This window comes from Crinia signifera, chromosome 1 (assembly GCF_055691185.1).
Source record: "Crinia signifera chromosome 1, ASM5569118v1, whole genome shotgun sequence".
In the NCBI taxonomy this organism is placed as follows: domain Eukaryota; kingdom Metazoa; phylum Chordata; class Amphibia; order Anura; family Myobatrachidae; genus Crinia; species Crinia signifera.
In genome coordinates this window covers 84750861-84769797 of record NC_139217.1, presented here as the reverse complement: position 1 = coordinate 84769797, position 18937 = coordinate 84750861, and the positions used below count along the sequence as shown (strand labels likewise).

The 18937-nt window shown below is 43.5% G+C and overlaps 1 protein-coding gene across 19 annotated transcripts in view; it reads left to right on the top strand.

Annotated features, from left to right (window-relative positions):
• The window catches only part of SORBS2 (sorbin and SH3 domain containing 2), a 289436-nt gene that overhangs the window by 227715 nt on the left and 42784 nt on the right, over nt 1-18937 (top strand). For 17 of the 19 annotated variants that reach the window (XM_083169075.1, XM_083169032.1, XM_083168988.1 and 14 more), the window contains 4 exons: nt 4925-5008; nt 8220-8276; nt 14272-14321; nt 18758-18936. In XM_083169075.1, coding sequence (XP_083025201.1) covers nt 4925-5008; nt 8220-8276; nt 14272-14321; nt 18758-18936 — 370 coding nt within the window. The remainder of the gene's footprint in view (nt 1-4924; nt 5009-8219; nt 8277-14271; nt 14322-18757; nt 18937) is intronic. The other 2 variants (XM_083169059.1, XM_083169125.1) reach the window with 1 other exon arrangement.

Here is an 18937-nt window from a genome sequence, read left to right as displayed (position 1 = left end):
TACATTAATGCTCGGATTATCAAACTCGGTCCTCAGGACCCTATACAGTGCATGTTTTGCAGGTCTCTTTACAGAATCAAGTGAAGTAATTAGCTCCACCTGTGATTCTTTTAAATGTGTCAGTCAGTAATGAGTGCACCTGTAGGGGGACCTGGAAAACGTGAACTGTGTGGGGTCCTGAGGACCGAGTTTGAGAAACACTGCATTAATATATCTCTAAATTGAGAGCCAACTCACCTGGAGGCACATCAGGAATCCTCTATCATGGCACTACAAGGATCAGCATAACCTCCAGCTACTGATCCCAACTGGCAGTTGCTCAACCTATTTATTGGCTTGTCACAGACGCATGTTAAAAAAAAATGTAAAAAGATTGCAAAAACACTAAAAAAACATATTTAAGAGCATGTGGCACTTGATGTGCAGTTTATTAGTAGTATTTCTGGGGCTTCTGGTCTATAATATACTGCACTGTTTTAGCATGGGTTTGCTTGGCACCATCCCAGGACTGCCTGGTGCATAGGCAAATGCAGGGGGGTTTCTGGTTGCCTGGAAACCCCCCTCCACTTGGCAAGTGCCTTAAATTATGACTATAGCATTAAGCCCTAAAAAAGAGATGAAGGCAAGGGTGATAGGAGCAGTTTGGCTGGGCATTTATTACTCTGTCACTTTTAAACACAACCTATGACATTTAGGAGCTGATGGGCTGGACGTTTATCACTCTTTATCAATCTCTTTTTAAGGTTTAATACATCTGCCTCACTGTTTTTTATTTCTTTTAAGTACATGTTTTTTGTTGAAAGTTTTTTCAATACCAAAGTTCAAGAGATCTATAGTAACATACATAGTATAGTACATATTATAGTACATATTAATAACATATTAATAACGGCAGAAATAGATCCACTCATTTGACAAAACACAAACTCCATGCAATAAGAATTTGGGGAATACACAGTACAAGAAGAGAAGTAAAACTGAGTATCCATAACACATATACAGAGATCCATAAATGACTGATGTAAGAACTAACATATGGATTAGAAAACAGCACAAGGGCCATTGCTGAGAAAAAGGGCAGATGGTGGCGGAGGTATATGATTCAAAATCAAACAAGTATGGTGTGAAGATGGGGTCTCGAGCATATCTAGATTTTTTTTCCAGAGATTCCAAACCCTATCAAGCTTAAGAGGGCATCTTCCTTTGTGATACATGAAGCATCTGTGGGATTCAGTAACCATAACCATGGCTACCTATTGGGGAATAGAATATAGTTGCCTACATTTAGGATTTCCAATCCAGGAGATGCCTGAAAAGGAGAAGCAGGGGGGCAGTAATGGGATGGAGATGGGTGAAGCACATCAATATTCCCCACCCCCATGGGAAAAATGCTACAATTGGGACATAGTTTCATAGGGGCAGGCCTGTAATGACACGATTCGCATAGAATCACGCCATTACGCGCTGTCCCCTCTGTAAGGACTGCAGATTGTATTTATCTCCCCATACTGTTCACTTTTACTAGTGGAATGCGGGAGGAGAGCCTACCCTTCTGGGTATACGTGTTACTACCCAAAAAATTGTGTCTCCCGCAGGAACCGGGACAGCAGCTAAGTATGGATTAGAAGGAAGGACATCTATCCAGGACCTAGCAATACAAACTAGTGCTAAGATTAAGAAAAGTTTCCTAAGTTCATTCTTTTTTCGTGCATTATGCAGTGTACATATGAAGTCCTTTCCCAGGAGATACTGAGACTATGCTTTAACCACTTAGAGAACATAACAGAACATCAGAGCTTTGTTCTTACAGTAGGGCTCCGCATTGCAGCCACAAATAATCAGATTTGTGCCCTTTATTCCTAAGTGAAGTAATGTGCACAAGCCACTCCTATATGGCATCAGTTATTTCTGGAACATCGCATTTATAGTAGATAGAAGCTCACGTGCTAGGCTTGGTGTAATCTGACCTATTTCCATCTAAATTCAGTGTACAGGCTTTTTCACCCTTTTGGGGCCCATTGGAGCAAGATAATATTATTGTCAGTATATATGAGATGGCCTTGGTGAAACTGCTGGAATAGTTGCAGTGGGAACAGCAGTTGACTGAAAGAGACTGAAAGGGATCGTCATAGAATGAAGGATTAGCAAAAAGAGTAGGAGATGCTGCCTGATCCAAAACATGGAATAGCTAGATAATCTACCTCATTCTCCTTGATGTTACATTTCATTTTTCTTGTGACATATTGGAACCCTCCTCACTTCTAGACTTTTTTTTTTTTTTGTAAAAATAATTATTAATGGCTAAGTAATATGCATTTAATGTGGTTATGTCACTAAAGGTATAGCGTAAAGGAACTATGGAAATATTATGAAGAGAAGCCTTTAGTAGCAGTGGAATATAATAAAGTTTAATAATATGTTTATTTACTTTGGAGCATAATTGTAATGTGGTGAACCAAATATACCACACACACACGCCACCATCCATACACACCCCACAAGGTGAAGCAGTGCTGACTTTATTTTTTTGGATAGATTCCTGCTAATGTGGGAAAATCCCTAATTAAAGGTACAGTACAGTCCCAGAGCAGCCGGGCGGGTGTGACTTGTTTTTATAAGACAGGAATAATCTGGGTATGTTGCCAAGACTTGTTTGCAGAAGCCATTGCATAAACACTACATTTCTGAGGAATCTAACCATATATAAGGGCTAAATGCAGAAACAGGATATACAGATGTGTCCTCCTAAACCTTGCGTCCATACAACATGCAATGCTTGGTGTGACCTGCACTGTGAGGAGTAGCGTACTGTCATTTTCTTTACATTTTGCACTTTTTTTCACATTGCAGATGTGGGAAAACACTGCCTCACAGTGTGCTGTAGACTTTGGGCTGCTTTAATGTCACAGGAATTACTTTTGAACACATGCAAAGTCCTGACGCACCTACACGGATAGCGATGTGCACTATATCTGCACATGAGTATGCTCACAGTGTACCAGGCAAGGGCGTAACTACCATAGGTGCAAGGGGTACAGCTGCTATGGGGCCTAGAGCTGAAGGGGGCCCATGTTTGCTGTCTCACAAAGATGTTTTACATACATTTATCACCATTTGCTAAATAGGGGGCCCTTAAAATATTTTGCTATGGGGCCTACTAATATCTTGGTATGCCTCTGGTACCTGGGACACTAGATTAGAATATTTGTCTCAAAGGAATTGGCATGAAATGTGTCTAAAGACCAGAGATTTGGCAAAACTATACGCGATGGGAGGCATGGCACAGCCACTCATATTGGAACTCTGTCTTTTGTGCCCAGATTTGTGACAGCCACACACAGAACTGCTTGTTCTGTTAGTCCCGATAGTCTTGTTTTACTCTTGCATTGTACTGCCTTGCAGCATTAGGGACTAAGACCCTTTAGTGACTAAGGGCCTTATTCTAGTTCACTCTTTCTGACAATCCTCCTTAGATGGACAAAACCATGTGCACTGCAGGGGGGGCAGATGTAAAATGTGCAGAGAGAATTAGATTTGGGTGAGTCATTTTGTTTCTGTGCAGGGTAAATACTGGCTGCTTTATTTTTACAATGCAATATAGATCTTACTTTGAAGTAAAACCCCATCTAAATCTAATTCTCTCTGCACAAGTAACATCTGCCCCACCTGCAGTTCACATGGTTTTGTCCATCTAAGAAGGATTTTGTCAGAGTGAACTAGAATAAGGCCCTAAGACACCTAAGGTGCTTACACAAAATGCGATATGTACTTCCGATTTTGACTATAATCGAAAGCGTAAGAATCGTTAGTACATATCGCAGTGACTATATATCTTGCGATGCCGTTCCGCAGCCCTGCAAGGCAGGTCATTACAGGAAGAAGCTTGGTGCAGCTAAATTGTCTGTGAAAGTCTGTGGCATACCAAACGTGTCTATTTGGCAAGATTTCAGGAATGATGAACACATTAGTAGCCTACTGTATAATGGGCATTATGACAAGCGTAACCGTTTTCTGACAAGAGACGATACCTGTCAGAAACCAGTGTGTTGGTGTAAAGTAGGCTGATTTTGTTTTCTGTACCCCTTGTTACTTTCATGTGGAAGTTTCAATAAAAAAACATTAACATTTATTAGTAGTTTGTTTAAAGTTGTGCTCATAAGTTTACATACCCTAGCAGAATTTGTTATTTTCTGGCCATTTGTCAGAGAATATGAAAGATAACTCAAAAACTTTTCTTTCACTTATTGTTAGTGGTTGGGTTACTGTGTTTATTCTTTTTAAATCATAATGACAACAGAAACTACCTAAATGACCCTAATCAAAAGTTTACATAACATGCACACAAGTTGACACAAACAGGTTTGAATGCCTATTAAAGGTAACATCCTCACCTGTGATCTGTTTGCTTGTAATCAGTGTGTCTGTATAAAAGGTCAGTGAGTTTCTGGTCTCCTGAAAGACCCTTGCATCTTTCATCCAGCGCTGCACTGGTCATTGCTGTGCGACAGCTTTGTGTTATAGAGACTGATAAATAAGAGAGTGGATGCTGCGTACAGTGGCAGTACTTCAGGTGACCTGTTTAGCTCTGAGGTAAGCAGATTATGTGTGTGAGCAATGGTAATTACTTGGCATCTGGGTGATGAGAAGCATTGTGGAGGTGACCATACTACTGTGTGATTTGTAGGATAATGTGCTGTTTTGTTTGAAGGCTTTGTCGTGCTTTGTATAGATTGCTTACTCTTATGAAATCAGTCATGTGTCCAATGAAATGCGATTTAACAATCTTCTATTGCAGTAAACACAATGTGAACTATATCCCCCTTATGACCAGAACCTGTGTTTTGTGCATGTTTGCTATTGTGATTCTAGTGATTGCACTTTTTTTGAGTTCCTTTTCCTTCCCCCTCCTTACTTCTTACTCCAGAATGGGCGTATAAATCCAGATGAGATAGATTTAGAAAATGAACCATGGTATAAATTCTTTTCAGAGCTGGAGTTTGGACATCCGGTAAGTGAGGTTAGCTACTAATGCTTCCAATAGCTGGTAGGAAAATCTAATCCTGTCAAGCTTATGGTTCATTAACTCCCACTTATGCACCATTATGGATTAACATATGCTGTGCACCTACTTGCAGACAGAAATAGGCATCAGCCTTAACAAATTATTGTATGAGATTAACAAACGCTTTCAGCATGACAAACGCAGAAAAAAGTTATATATATACTGTGTATATATATATATATATATATATCGTAAGGCTTCCTGTAAGCCGTAGACGGACACACTTGAGGCTGTCCCACGTCTGCATGCTGCTTCCTGTATAGCTGTTTCCCACATTGGCAAGAGGGTGAAAAATGCTTATTACAAATCACTGTAACAGCTATAGCCCTGGGGGATTAGTGATAGTAAGTGCCCTGCGCTAGCCACTTTTGAATTCAGTACAAACTCCAACTGTGATGGAAGCTTAAACGTACAAAGCTGAATAAGAGGAGTTCTAACTATTCTCAAAGTTCATGTCATTGCTACTTATAATGAATCACGCAAATAAGAAGGATCCTGTATAGACCTATACATATAGTTCCTCCAAAATCCAATGCTAGGATTTAGGTAGCAATCAATGTAGCAATCCGTTCATTCTTTATAGAATGTTCATTAGTTAGTGGATGACCGCTGTGTTTGCAGTTATTGATGTAAATGATTGATACACTGTAGCAATTTGTTGCTGATTACGGTTGTTAGGACTGCACCACTTACACATTGCTGATTAAGGAGATGCAACTACTAGTACCAAGGGCGTAACTGCCATAGGTGCAAGGGTGCAGCTGCTATGGGGCCCAGAGCTTAAGGGGGCCCATCTTTACAGTCTAAGTTATATGTGCTGTGTGCATTTATTACCATCAGTTACTAAATAGGGAGCCCTTACAAAGTTTTGCTATGGGGCCTACAAATGTCTAGTTACACCCCTGACTAGTGCGCCACTGTAGGTGGTGTGAAGAGTGTACCATTATACTGTAGTTTTAACTATGGACACTGTAAAATTTGATACTGTTTTTTTTGTTTTTTTCATAGCTATTGTGCTCTGTTGCATTCTTATCATATCTACAACTTCTGAGTGAAAGTAGCCAACCCTAAACCAGAATAGGCAACATAGTGTACATTGTCAGAGTGTGGGAAGTGGAATATTTGTGTGTGTGTGTGTGTTTGTGACAATAGCAATAGCACAGACATGTTAATAGTACAAAACAACCTTGACTAAAAATATAAGCTCACATAAATCTTAGTTGTTACAAGGGATCAATTCGCCGTATGGATAGACCGGGTTCTCTGCTCAGTCTCTGATTGTCAACAAGGCTCACACCAGCTCAATAGCGGATGGAGTTATTCCATCCAGATCAATAGGTTACCCCAACACGTATCATCTCACAACTTTGTCAGGTGGTTGGGGTAACCTACTGATCTGGACAGCATAAACTCTTCCACTTTGGAGCTGGTGTGAGTCTTGTGGATGATCAGAGACTGAGCAGAGAGAATGGTCTATCTATAAGGTGAATCAATCCCGCGTCCCAGTCTCTCGGCGGCGCTGCGGGTCCCTGCCCGTCTCCGCTCCAGGGAGACGGGCAGGGTTAGGGGGGGATGTCGGGGCGGTGCGGGGGAGGCAGCGGGGACCCGGGGCAAGCTCCATTGCCACGGCGATACTTTCGCCAGCCCCTGCAGTGAAAGGCCGGCTCCATCTGTATATCTAACAGGGCACAAGTACTGAAAACAAATTACCAGTACCTGTTAGCATGTTATACATTCAGAAATATCTGATGAATATAATAAGGGATATTGCTCAAAACACAAGCGTGGCTCTATCCTGAGGGACAATGGTTGGATGACCACTGTTACCACTACTACTGTAAATATTAATATACTAGTAGGTCCGCTCGAAGCAAATGCTTTGAAAGCTAGTCTTCTACCTTGTGATTGCCTCTGTGTTTGTGCATGTGTGAGAGCAAGAAAGAGCTGTCGTCTCACTCGCTGCCAGCAGATGGCAGTGTTTGGGAGACGGACCCTAGAGATATATATAGATGATGTCCTCTAAATGTTGCTTGTACATGGTTACTCTGCATCCACACTAGCTATCGTGTAGCAATATATCCTCATTCCGGAAAAAAACACAAAAATGTAGTAGAATCTTACATGCGTGGCTTACATCGAGGGATCAGGGTTACACAGGGTTTCCTCCACCTCTGAAGTCTTTATTCAAATAATAGCATTTTTGCCAAGTTGTGCTTCTGCATTTCTGGGTGTGTTCAATAAAGATAGTTAAAGCACAAAGGTACAAACAGTGTATATATGTATATATAAAAATATGTGCATAAAATAAAGACAGTCCCAATCTGTCCCCACAGGCTTATGATTAATGTAACACATAAGTGCAGGGGAGCTGAGTGGTATTTTAGAAGGTAAACAGAGAAGTTAATGAACCAGTTGGCCCTGAAGTGTTTGATGTTTTCTCTATGTCCACCAACTAGAATGTATATGCACATTGCTTTTTAAGATGGTTAAGTGAGCATGCACCGTGCGATGTATGAAATCACTGAGCAGACAGAGTAAGTGGCTTGGTAGGTCAGAGGCACAGTGGGTAAAGGAAAGGCTGCAGTTAGTGGATAAGTAGGCACACAGTAAGATTTTCTATTTCACTTTAACAAATATTTGTGTAAAAGAAAAGCTTAGAAATGTCCCATGATATAACTTAGCAGTGCTATAGCCATGCTACATGATCATGTAAAGTGTGCATCTCTTCACAAACATGGACGCTGTTCATTGGCCTTATTTTATTAACGCGCTTGCAGTTTGTGGTGGAAAATGTACTGTGGGAAAATGGTGCACAGGACTAAGGCAGAAATGGTGCAAAACAGGGTGTTTCCAGAGTGCTGGACCTGCATGCCATTCTCATGTGTGAGGTCTTCCTGCAGAAGTGTGTCCTATGCTGAGAGGAGTGTGTGTGTGCGCGTGTGTGTTGCTTTGTGTGGTCTGCATTTCACAGCCACTTACTAACATCTCTAACTGTTTTTCCTCATGCCAATAGTTTGCTTTCTTCAACTTTTTGAAGTCCATTGTATGGGAATAAAGTAACACCAACACATGTACCATTCCCCATCACTTTGGTAACGGTCTGCTATCATGATTATCCATTTCACCTCTGCATTTTTTGTTCTGTGTCTGCTGCCAGCCTCCTAAAAAACTATTGGATTATGTGCAAGAGAGTCCCCCTCGTGTGCCTACTGAGGTAAATGAAATCTTATTCCTTGTTTGTATGGTCTGTGTGCGCACTGCCAATCACATTGGGGTCATTATACACGCCTGTGTCTGTGGGAGGTATTGTCTAAGGGCTGATAGATTGCTAGCAATGCATTGGTGCACACAATGAAATGTACTGACACGGCCTTCCTCGCCTATTGTTCTATTCAGGTGTTACACAGTTGGCAAAATGCTGCATGGATTCCAAACATTAACTTATATACACTATTGATACATTTATTCAGAAATATTTTTGTTACACCAACAGACAGAAGGAAAAGGGAACATCAGAATGTATCAGCTGAGGGGTCACACACACGGGATGGTGGAAGCAGGGGAGCCGAGAGAGGGGGGGAGCGGGTACTAATTACCCGGGCCCACGCTTGCTGAAGGGGCCCCGCAGGGGCCCTGGTCTGACCCCTCCCTTCCCCCTCCATCCCTCCTGGGTAGCAACAGTAGCACACGCTTCTACAGCATGTGCTGTGCTGACAGCAGGCTCAGCATGAGCATCTCACTGACAGTGTGAGAGGTCATGCTGAGCCTGCTGTCAGCACAGCACATGCTGTAGGTGTGTGCTGCTTCTGAGATTACAGTTTTTAGAGTTTTCTTTCACCCTATTCTAAACATTTTGGGGGCGTGGCCTAAGTGTGGGAGGTTCCCACAACACACACACTTAGGCCACGCCCCCAAAATTTTACTGGGGCCCGGCATTCCTCTCGGCTGCCCTGGGTGGAAGACCACACTGGCTTAAAGCATAGGCAAAATGTTGTACTCTGTTTTCAGAGATAACACATTGTTGATGAGGGTACTGTGTATGCCACCAGCTTTCCTCATAGACTCAGAGGAGCTGGTGTTCCAAGTTATAATGTACAAATGTGCGGCAGAGCAGGAAAGAACAGTTGCCGCAAGTGACCTCTTGGAGGGCGCAATGAGGCTCTACTGCTGCCTATGAATGATTTATTAGGTTAAGAATAATATACAGAGTTTTTGCATATTGGGCATAATTGGTAATGGTAACGCTGCTAGAGAAGTGCTGGTCTGCACCTATAGCATATGTGCCTTTGTCTTGTACACATAATTACCAACTAATTGTTTTTTTCTTACAAAATAGTCACTCACATTTGAGCAATAAAACAAATTTTCTGAGCCAGCAAAACCGGCTCCACATCACATGTATGAAGAAACATCTGCCAATCACAGGTGCTGGGGCAGGCATGGTAGCTTCTGCCTGATTCATGCATGTGATCAAATGACCATTTCACACGGTTATAATCCACTGATAATGTTTACTTATGTTTACACTTGAATGCACAGGAAGGTGAAACACAATTAGATTGTTACTTTGTTCTATATGCTTTCAGTATGCATTGTTTGTGATGTAGTTGGTAGCACCCTATGTAGCCAATGGGAAGAAAAGCTCTCATATACAAGTGAATGGCTAAAATAAATATTACATATGTGACCTATAGTAATCTCATGGCTACCATTGCCAGAATTCATATCTAAACGCACTGACTGTAAGTTACTGTGGAGCTGCTGTACACTATGCACTTCTTCTTATTGGAAGTCTGTCAGAACACCATAGCAGTGGGCATTCTGTCTTCAGGTAAATGTAGTGTATTGGCTGTACACGTCCTGCCACTATCACGGAGTACACACTTAGAATTTTTATGTGATTGTCTTGCTGGCACCTTTCTTTTTTCAGCCATGTGGTTCGTATCACTGTATACAGTGAGCTGCTTTTGTGTCATTTGTCAAGGTAACAAAGGAAAACTCTGATTTGTGATGGAAATGTTACTTAAAAATGTGATAAGGAGACGCAGGGCCAGATTAACAATGGCGCTTATGGAGCTGCAGCTCCAGGCCTCTACATTAAATATAGGCCCAGCACTATGACAGCATGATGACACCAGACAGACACCAGCTGGCCACATGGTTGGCCATAAATCATAAGTATTAAATTGCATTCCTCTTTTACACAGTCATGACATTTTTGTATTTATATATATATATATATATATATCTAGGGAGACACTGGGGCTTATAGGCCACTTCTCATAATAGGCCCTGAACATTTCCAGCTCCTGGCCCATTATAGGCCCTTAACCCCTTCAGTGGTGTTTTTCACTGTCAGCCAATGCCCTGCCCCCAGCAACCCGGCGTGTAGTTACAGTCCCGTCGCAGACTCGATAGAATCTGGCCCTGGATAGAAGTTATCAATATATAAGTAAAGTTGCTACGGGGCCAGCACATTAAGGCCATCTGAAAACCCTGTATATTACATTATACAGTGCCTGCTCAATGTATAGAAAGGCATATCACAGTTACATGTTAATTACAAAGGTAGGAATGATGCTTTCTGGAATCCTAACAGCTTGTGAACAGCTTTGGAAGCAGAACTATAGAACACTTCTACTGATTACAGTGCTAAGCTCTGCATAACTTATATGTAATCTGACTGCATACATTTTCTACAGAAAATTATTTGTCATAAGTAATCAAGGAATTAAAAACTGAGCTACATAATCCTATTAGATAAGCTGGTATAGTAAGGGCCAAGGGAGGCAGATGTTTGTGATTTTATATATATATATATATATATATATATTATCTAACCGGCTAATAACTGCCACATGTTCCAAAGGAAGGAGAACTTGGTTACCTTACATTGTAATCAGTATATGATCATAGGCATATCACAAATGAAATAATAACTATCTGAGGCTCTTTTAAAATATGTCAGCCAGTAATGAATATACCTGTATATGTCATATATCTGCACATATATCACACTGCACTTTGCATGAGAGCTAATGCTTCCTCCCACGTGAAACACTGGGTGTTCCCCTGCCCCTCCCCCTCTGCAGGCTGCAGAATAAAAAAAAAAAAAAAACTTTTAAAAAGACTGCCCAGTCTTCTGATTGGCTGAGAGAGCTCTCTCAGCCAATCAGAGGGCCGCCCAGTCTTTTTAAATGTTTTTTTCAAATTCTGCCACCAGCTCCACTACACCAACGCCCCCAGCGCTCCTTTGAAGCACAAAATATCGACGTGACATTCAACCGGCGGGCCCGCGCAACGCTTCAGGTGATACATGCGATGGCATGTGATTGTCACCATTATAGGTAGGGTCTGCATTTGGGACATGAACCCAAGAGCCATAATTATTCTTAATCCAGCATGTACTGAGGCATTGATGACAACCCTAAACTTGCGTAGTAAAAATGTCATGTTGACTTATTTTAATAAACATAATGATTTTGGTGGTCCGTTTTAAACGGTCATCAGCTAATATCCCTTTTCCGCTCTGTCATTAAAAACATTTTTCTTTTTTGTCAATAGTTTATTTCCCATTCACAACTTGTATTAGTGACCAGAGAGATAGCGGCCTGCAAACTGCTGTGCCGCTAGGTACTAGAGTCCAATTCAGTTGTCAAAAACCCTGTTCTTTCTTTAGTTCACGGTGATTACAACACAAATATCTATAATTCTATGTTCTGTTATTGCAGGTTCTATTATATAAATGATGGAATTATAAGTAAAACAAAAGAGTATTATTGGCAGATGGGTAAATCTCATTCCAAGTATTTGCTGGCCATTAATAAGCACACAATATAGCAGTCATGCGGTACCTCTGCCTTGGGCTTCGTGCATTACCATCATAACAATGTTGTTATTGTATTGTAATTGTGTTTCTGGTGGCTTTGTTTGATACTGCCATTGTATGCAATATATATCTAGAAGACAGTTGTTATTTAATACAGTGCTATTGAATAAAATATGAGTCTGGTTTATTCTGGACGTGGAAGAGAGGGCATAGATCCTAGCAGTTGTCCTGTGTGTGAGTTGGACTTCATGTCAGTACTGCTCGTTATGATATGATTCCAATATGCGTATTGCTCTGTAAGCGTATCAGTGTAGAAGCAGACAGGCCTGCTATCAATGCACCTATGGGCAAGCTGTGTGACATCAATGTTCTCTATCAGAGCTAGTCTATCATTGGTATCATTAGAGAGATGATCATCTGGAGGAATGCTGCCAGGTGGTTACTTGCTGTGTGAGAAATGCTTTCATTATCCATGTAATAATCTAAAACAATGGGCGGTATTCAATGTGAATACCGGCGACGTGCAGCGAATCCTGTTTAGGATTCGCTGCACATTCGCCACTGCTCGCTGCATTCCGGAGCCTCGCCGGCTCCGGTATTCAACGAGTCAGGGGCTCGATGCCCCTGACTGGCGAATTTGAGCTCCTGCGGCGAACGCCGCAGGGAGCCTGAGGTCGGTGGCAGGCAGGGAGATGGAAGTCTCACTGCCTGCCCCAGAACGTTTGTGGGGGGGAGGTGGGCTCCCCGGGTGCCAGGCAGCACAGGCTGTCCCCCGGGGGTGCCAGCAGGGGACCGGGCATATTCACTACACCCGATCATGCATATGTAATGATCGGGTGAAGTGAATATATGAATATCTAATGAGCGGCTCGGCTCCGGCCCCCTGCTGGCTGGTCTCTGTAAAAAAAAAATATATATATATATATTTTTTTAATTAAATATATATTTATGTGCTTACAGCACATGAATAAAAATAGCATGCCCCTCCTCAGAATAAAATTCCTGATTTTTTGACACCAATTGTAAAAAACAAAACACTTTATTTAAAAGTTCACCTTCCACTTCACCATAAAAAGATAGCGATTGCTACTCGGTGAATCATGGCGAAAAAAACCTTGAAATGTATTCGCCATCTGGTCATTGAATAGGGTGATTCACAGTTTTAGTCAGAAATTCGCCTTACAGCACAAAATCGCCATAAAAACCTGGCGAATCAGCCTCATTGAATACCGCTAATTACCATCTTTCAGTCTTTAGGCTTAATTTGTGTATATTTTCCTATACGGACTATGATTAAAGACTGCTCAGATTTACATTATTATTTTGAAGTACGGATGGTCATCTGTGCAGTCACCATCGATGGCGATACTGCAACCAGCCATCGATAGTCATAAACTATGTGATGGATAACCAACAATAGTTTTAACTATCGGTCAACCATTAGCTTTGACTGAATGGTCCGTGGGCCAATCAGAACGTGGAAGCAGGGCTTTTGCGGGCTGAGCTATGCTCAGTGTCCTGGCACCTTAGGAAATAGAAATCGGTTCTCCTGTGCCATCGATGTAGGGAAAGCATCTGGTTCTCCCATATTGATGGTAAAAGTATTCAATATCGGCCACAAACCATTGATGATTTAAAATGATTGATGGTCGATGGCCATCCCTATTCTGAAGACATGTGATTGACTTAATAAGTTCTTCATAGACAGACTATAGCCAAGGAGTAATATGAACATATCCCTTCAACAGTTGGCATAGTGACATCAGGGGATGGGCATTCCTGCATACCTTCAATGTGGTGAAGGTATGGCATTAAGACCAAGCCTCCTCATCACCTACCTGTAGCTAAACTAAACCTTTCTTAGGCATATTAGAATCTGCAAAAGTGTTGGCCAGTTGTGGCAGACTTCCTCCGATTTGGCTGGTGATGTGGCTTGTGTGTATTTGGATCCCTCAGAGATGTAAGAAGCCACAGTCTCGGCCATCACTATATTTAAGGACATGTTTGTGTTATTTTCCATGAGCAGCAAGTGTACAGCTGGGCCTTTCATCTTCCTGTCCTTTCATAACCTCACATTTTTCAGACAGCCAAGATGTCAAACAGCATCATTTAAGCACAAGGCTTTATTAGTGTAGACAGCCCTACATATGACTACTTTTGGATTTAAAAGGACAACATGTTCTGAGGCAGCTGGACAGAAAACTTCTGTCTGAGCTGATCTGGAGGCAGTAACTATGAATATACCTTCATGTTATGGTTAACACATATACTGTATAATTGCTAGATGTAGACTGAACCGCGCAAGAAAAGTACTGTGGATTGTATAACTATATTGGTTCTTATATAGTTACATGTGTCTGTCTTGTTTTGTCTTTTGCAGACATCGTTATACCAGTCTTCAATAGAAAGAGGCACTGACCGACCTTCCAGGTAATGATATGAATGTGTGCTCCTCGTTTATATGATATTTATTTGATATATTGGTACTTGTGTAGCACCACGGCGCCCACTAAGCAATTTGCTTAGTGGGCTATTCTGCGTAAGAACATCGGATTGCATCTCATGTCCCGTTTTTTAATACACTGCTCTCTTGCCCCGGGCTTATCGCATCGCATACGATCGCACCTCACGCAAAATCGCATGCGATCGCACCTCACGCAAAATCAGATGCGATCGCACCTCACGCAAAATCGCATGCGATCGCACCTCACGCAAAATCGCATGCGATCGCATGCAATTTTATACGGTGCTATTCCATTAACTTAACTATACATTTCAATAACATGCAATGAGGTTATTAGGCACCCCCCCCGCCCCCCACTATCCACACCACCCCGAAGCGTGGCATGGTGAGGCGCGGCGGAACGCGTCCTCCCGCCCTTTTCATACCCCCACTATCCACGTCGTCGGATGCGGATTACTTTACATGTATTCCGCATCCCCTCGCTGCGCTCGCCACGCGTCGGGCTTTGTGGCTCACTGCACTCACCACACTATATAAAATCAACTCCACGCCGCCAACAATCTGAATAAATCATTGTTCCTGGTGCAACAAATTTATTGATGGTGGCCATCAATGTAGTGACATCACGCTTCTCGACTGGAGTCACAAACAGTCACCAGTCTCCCTGCAAATCCCTCCAAAGATCCACTGCTGAGGCAGCATCCGTCCCACATTGCTTGCTGGGACCGCCAATTTGCCTATGGTTCTGTGAAATTAAGTCCATAGTGCAGGCCTCACGCATCAAACTGTTATACTGTGGTTCTATTAGACAACTGCAGTTCACAGTCACAATAAGCTACAGTTGTCAGCTCCTCCGCCCAGGAATATATAACGCGGACAAGGGTCAGGAAGGGTAAACGGCACTTTAATGTGGCAGCGCCACATGCATTCTTTAATCGATAGGCGCATCGGGTACCATACCATATTAACTACTGAGATCGCATCGCACGCCACTAAAATGGGCCGTACGATGCAATGCGATGCGATTTCCCTATGCTAGTGTACGTATGTTAATTGGGCGCCCTGCAAATACACAAGTACCGATATTATAATTATTATTTATTTATATGGCACCACAAGGGTTCCGCAGCACCTAACAGAATACATAAATGAGCAAAAACAAGAACATGATGACAGTATGGAGCAATTTAGGACAAGTACATGGTAAACGGAGCCTGTAGCTTAGTAACATATGTCCAAACATGCCACAGTGCTAGAGCATGCATATGTCAGAATTGTATTTTGTTACTTGGAGATATATTGTCAGAAAATAAGTATTATGTACTATAGCTAGAAATGCACTGATGTTGATTTTAATATATGATGTATTAATATTATTAGTATCCTCTTTTATTATATGGCACCACAGAGGGGTGTATTCAATGATTTTTGCGAGCTGTGACAGCGAGCAGTACTGACTGGCCCCCCTTGCCGGCCACATTGAATACGGCCCGCTGTGTCTGTAGCACAATAAAGAGAGAATTACTGTGCTACAGACAGCCCATGCAATATACAGAAGGTTCTAACTGACCATTTGTAACCGTAGCACTCAGAGGTGCACACTTACTGTCAGTAATGCTATCACACATACAGTAGACCTGCAAAGATATACTGGTGATTTTGGTAAAGGACGCCCAATCCTGGGTTTTTAAAGCCGCCACTTCCATGGGAATTCTGAGCAAGTCGTTTATTGCAAGAAAGCCGTCCGAGCCTTTACAACTTCGTACAATTCACAAGCTCAGACTCGCCTGCCTCTGACTAGCCACCACCTCCCTCCCCTGTTACCGCTCCCAGACCGTCACTATCGGTCACTCACTCTGCAAAGAAGAAAACTGCTCCACTGCATCCACCTCAATCTGTCCCAATCACCCTGTAGCGTATTACCAATAGATGCAGCTTGTGCGGTGTGTGCCCCCCTGAACTCACACTGCACCCATTTAAGTACGCCACTGGTTGTCGGGCTGGTAACTAGTATGTATATAATAAATGAAATGATGAAGTGGATTTATCATCATAAAGATGATACCCAGAGAATTCCTGCACTAGCATGCGAGCGGATGCGCTCACAAACACACCCGCTAGCATGCAGCAGCACGGGACAGAAATCCTTCCATGGTCACTACAACACACCCGCTGGCATGCAGCAGCACGGGACAGAAATCCTTCCATGGTCACTCACCATCGAATTATTTTTTCCCCCCTTTGCAGATCAAAGTTAGTCTAAACAGACTTTTATCCTGGACGGCGATGTCTGAATACGGGGCGGGCGCTGACGCCATGTGATGTCACCCGCCCGCTCCAAGCAGGCATAGACATGCCTGCATTTTGCAAGGCTATGCCCAGAGTTTCCATGGGCGTACCCATAAAACGCTGGCTCCCCCCCCCTGCTGCCACCCTGTGCCCTCCCATCATGGAGCAACGCTCCAGCGAGTGTGAAACTCACCAAAGGCATTCGCTCCAGGGGGGTTTGTGCATGACCCATAACATTGTACAGGGGAGCGAATTCGGCACGTAGCGAGAGGGTCTGAATGACCCAAAGAGTGTGTAAGTACCTAATGCTGCTTTCACATTGCACAACCTGCTCTGACCCGGTTTTTTAAACGTTTTTTTAATCGAGTCAGAGCAAGTTTAACCCCCTTCACATTGCATGTTGTAAACTGTATATTACTGGTTAATTACCGTTTTTGTACCTTTCACATTGAACCCGTTGTGAAAGGTACACAGTAATTAACCAGTAATATGCCACCCCTCCCCTGGTACTGGCATGCGCACCCACTCCCCTGGTGCTTGCCAGCGCACACTGTGCACTCAAGCACACCAAGCAAAGGTACCCCAATGCTTGGCATTAGAGCTGGATTGCCCAGGGGGTGACCCAGAGGTGGCAGCCAAAGCAGCAGCCCCCTGCCGCCGTGCAATGCAGGTAATGCAGCCAGTACCTATCTCCCTCCCCTTCCCCGGGCAGAAGCCCCACTTACCCGCCTGCAGCAGCATCTCTCTGTGCGTCTGCTGCCTTCACCCCCGCCGCTCCGACCTGCGGGAGCTGGGGCAGCGCAGCTGGGATGATGTGTGGAGGGGAGTGCTCCCGGAGCGGCCGCATGCTCTGGTCCCCCCAGCTCCCGGGCTGCCCTCACCCACGCCTCTCTGATGGAGACATGCTCTAGTCCCCCCAGCTCCCAGGCCGCCCTCACCCACGCCTCTCTGACCGGCCGTACATCACCTCCCCGGTCGCAGGCAGGGGGCGACGTGGGAACCGGCTGTTCGCCGCGGGGGAGCCTTTTCAGGCGGACTTTCCCTCCGAGACCCGGCCGTCACGGGGCCCAGTAACGCTGTCTTCCTGCTGTCTCCCCAGCAATAGAGGTACCTGGGGAGGGTATGGGAGATGCCGCGGTTCCAGGGGAAGGGGGGGGATCAATCTTGCAAGGTGCGAGGGGGGGTGCGAGTTCCCACTGGCCAGGTACCAGGGGAGGGAGGGGGTCCAGTGTGTAGGGTCCAAAATACCGGTTCAGACCTGTTCACACTGCAGAAATAACGGGTCTGAACCGTGTAGGACCCTTCTTTTTAAATGTTTTGAATTACCGGTTCTCTTGAACCGGTAATTTAAAACTGGCACTTTCACACTGCATCTATAACCGCTTTAAAACAGTTAAAAATCAGCAATTTACCGTGTTATAGCTGCAGTGTGAAAGGGGTATAAGTGGCAAATAATAATGGTAAATTGGGCAAATCATTCCTCATGTAAACAGCACTACATCATTTTCTGTAGCATTCACTCCAGCTGTTAAAAAAAAAAAAAGGAAACCAATAATGGGATAGATCAGGGGTGGCCAAACCGGTCCTCGAGATCTACCAACGGTCCACGTTTTCCAGGTTACCTAACTGGTGAACAGCTGTAGTCATTACTAACTGTCACATTTTAAAACCTGCTGCATTCATTCCTACTATAGATCCACAGGTTGCCTGGAAAACATGCACCGTTGGTAGATCTTGAGGACAGGTTTGGCCACCCCTGGGATAGATGATTGTAATGCCACAGTGTGACGCTTTCCAAGTTGAAATTACTTGAATTGTTTTCATTGTTAAAAACTTGCAAGATAACCAAGGTCTGCAGGCTTGTGTGACATTAATGTAATGAAATCATTGTTGGCAGAGTGCGTTCTCCATAAGGAAGCTGCAATGTCATGCTCTGAATGTTCCTCAGGTTCTCATTGATTTGTGGCAGTAGGGTTTGGACGCAGGCCAGGATTTCACAAAACCGTGGCAGAGCACTGCAAGAATAAAACCTAGATCTAGCATGGAGATAACCGGGAAATGGCGAGGAATAATTGCTGCAGAAAGTTAAATACTATTTCTTGTTTATTTGCAGTTCTGCAAGCGACTACAGAAAGAGACGGAAGTCTGAGCCCAGCGTAAGCCACCAGCGAGCTCACGGTGACCAGAATACAAACAGAAACAGCCTCGGACGAATGGGAGCTCAAGTCGCAAATGCCACCATGAGGAAACCTTTTATTAACTCCTCTCCACCATCTCCCTCACGGACAAAAGG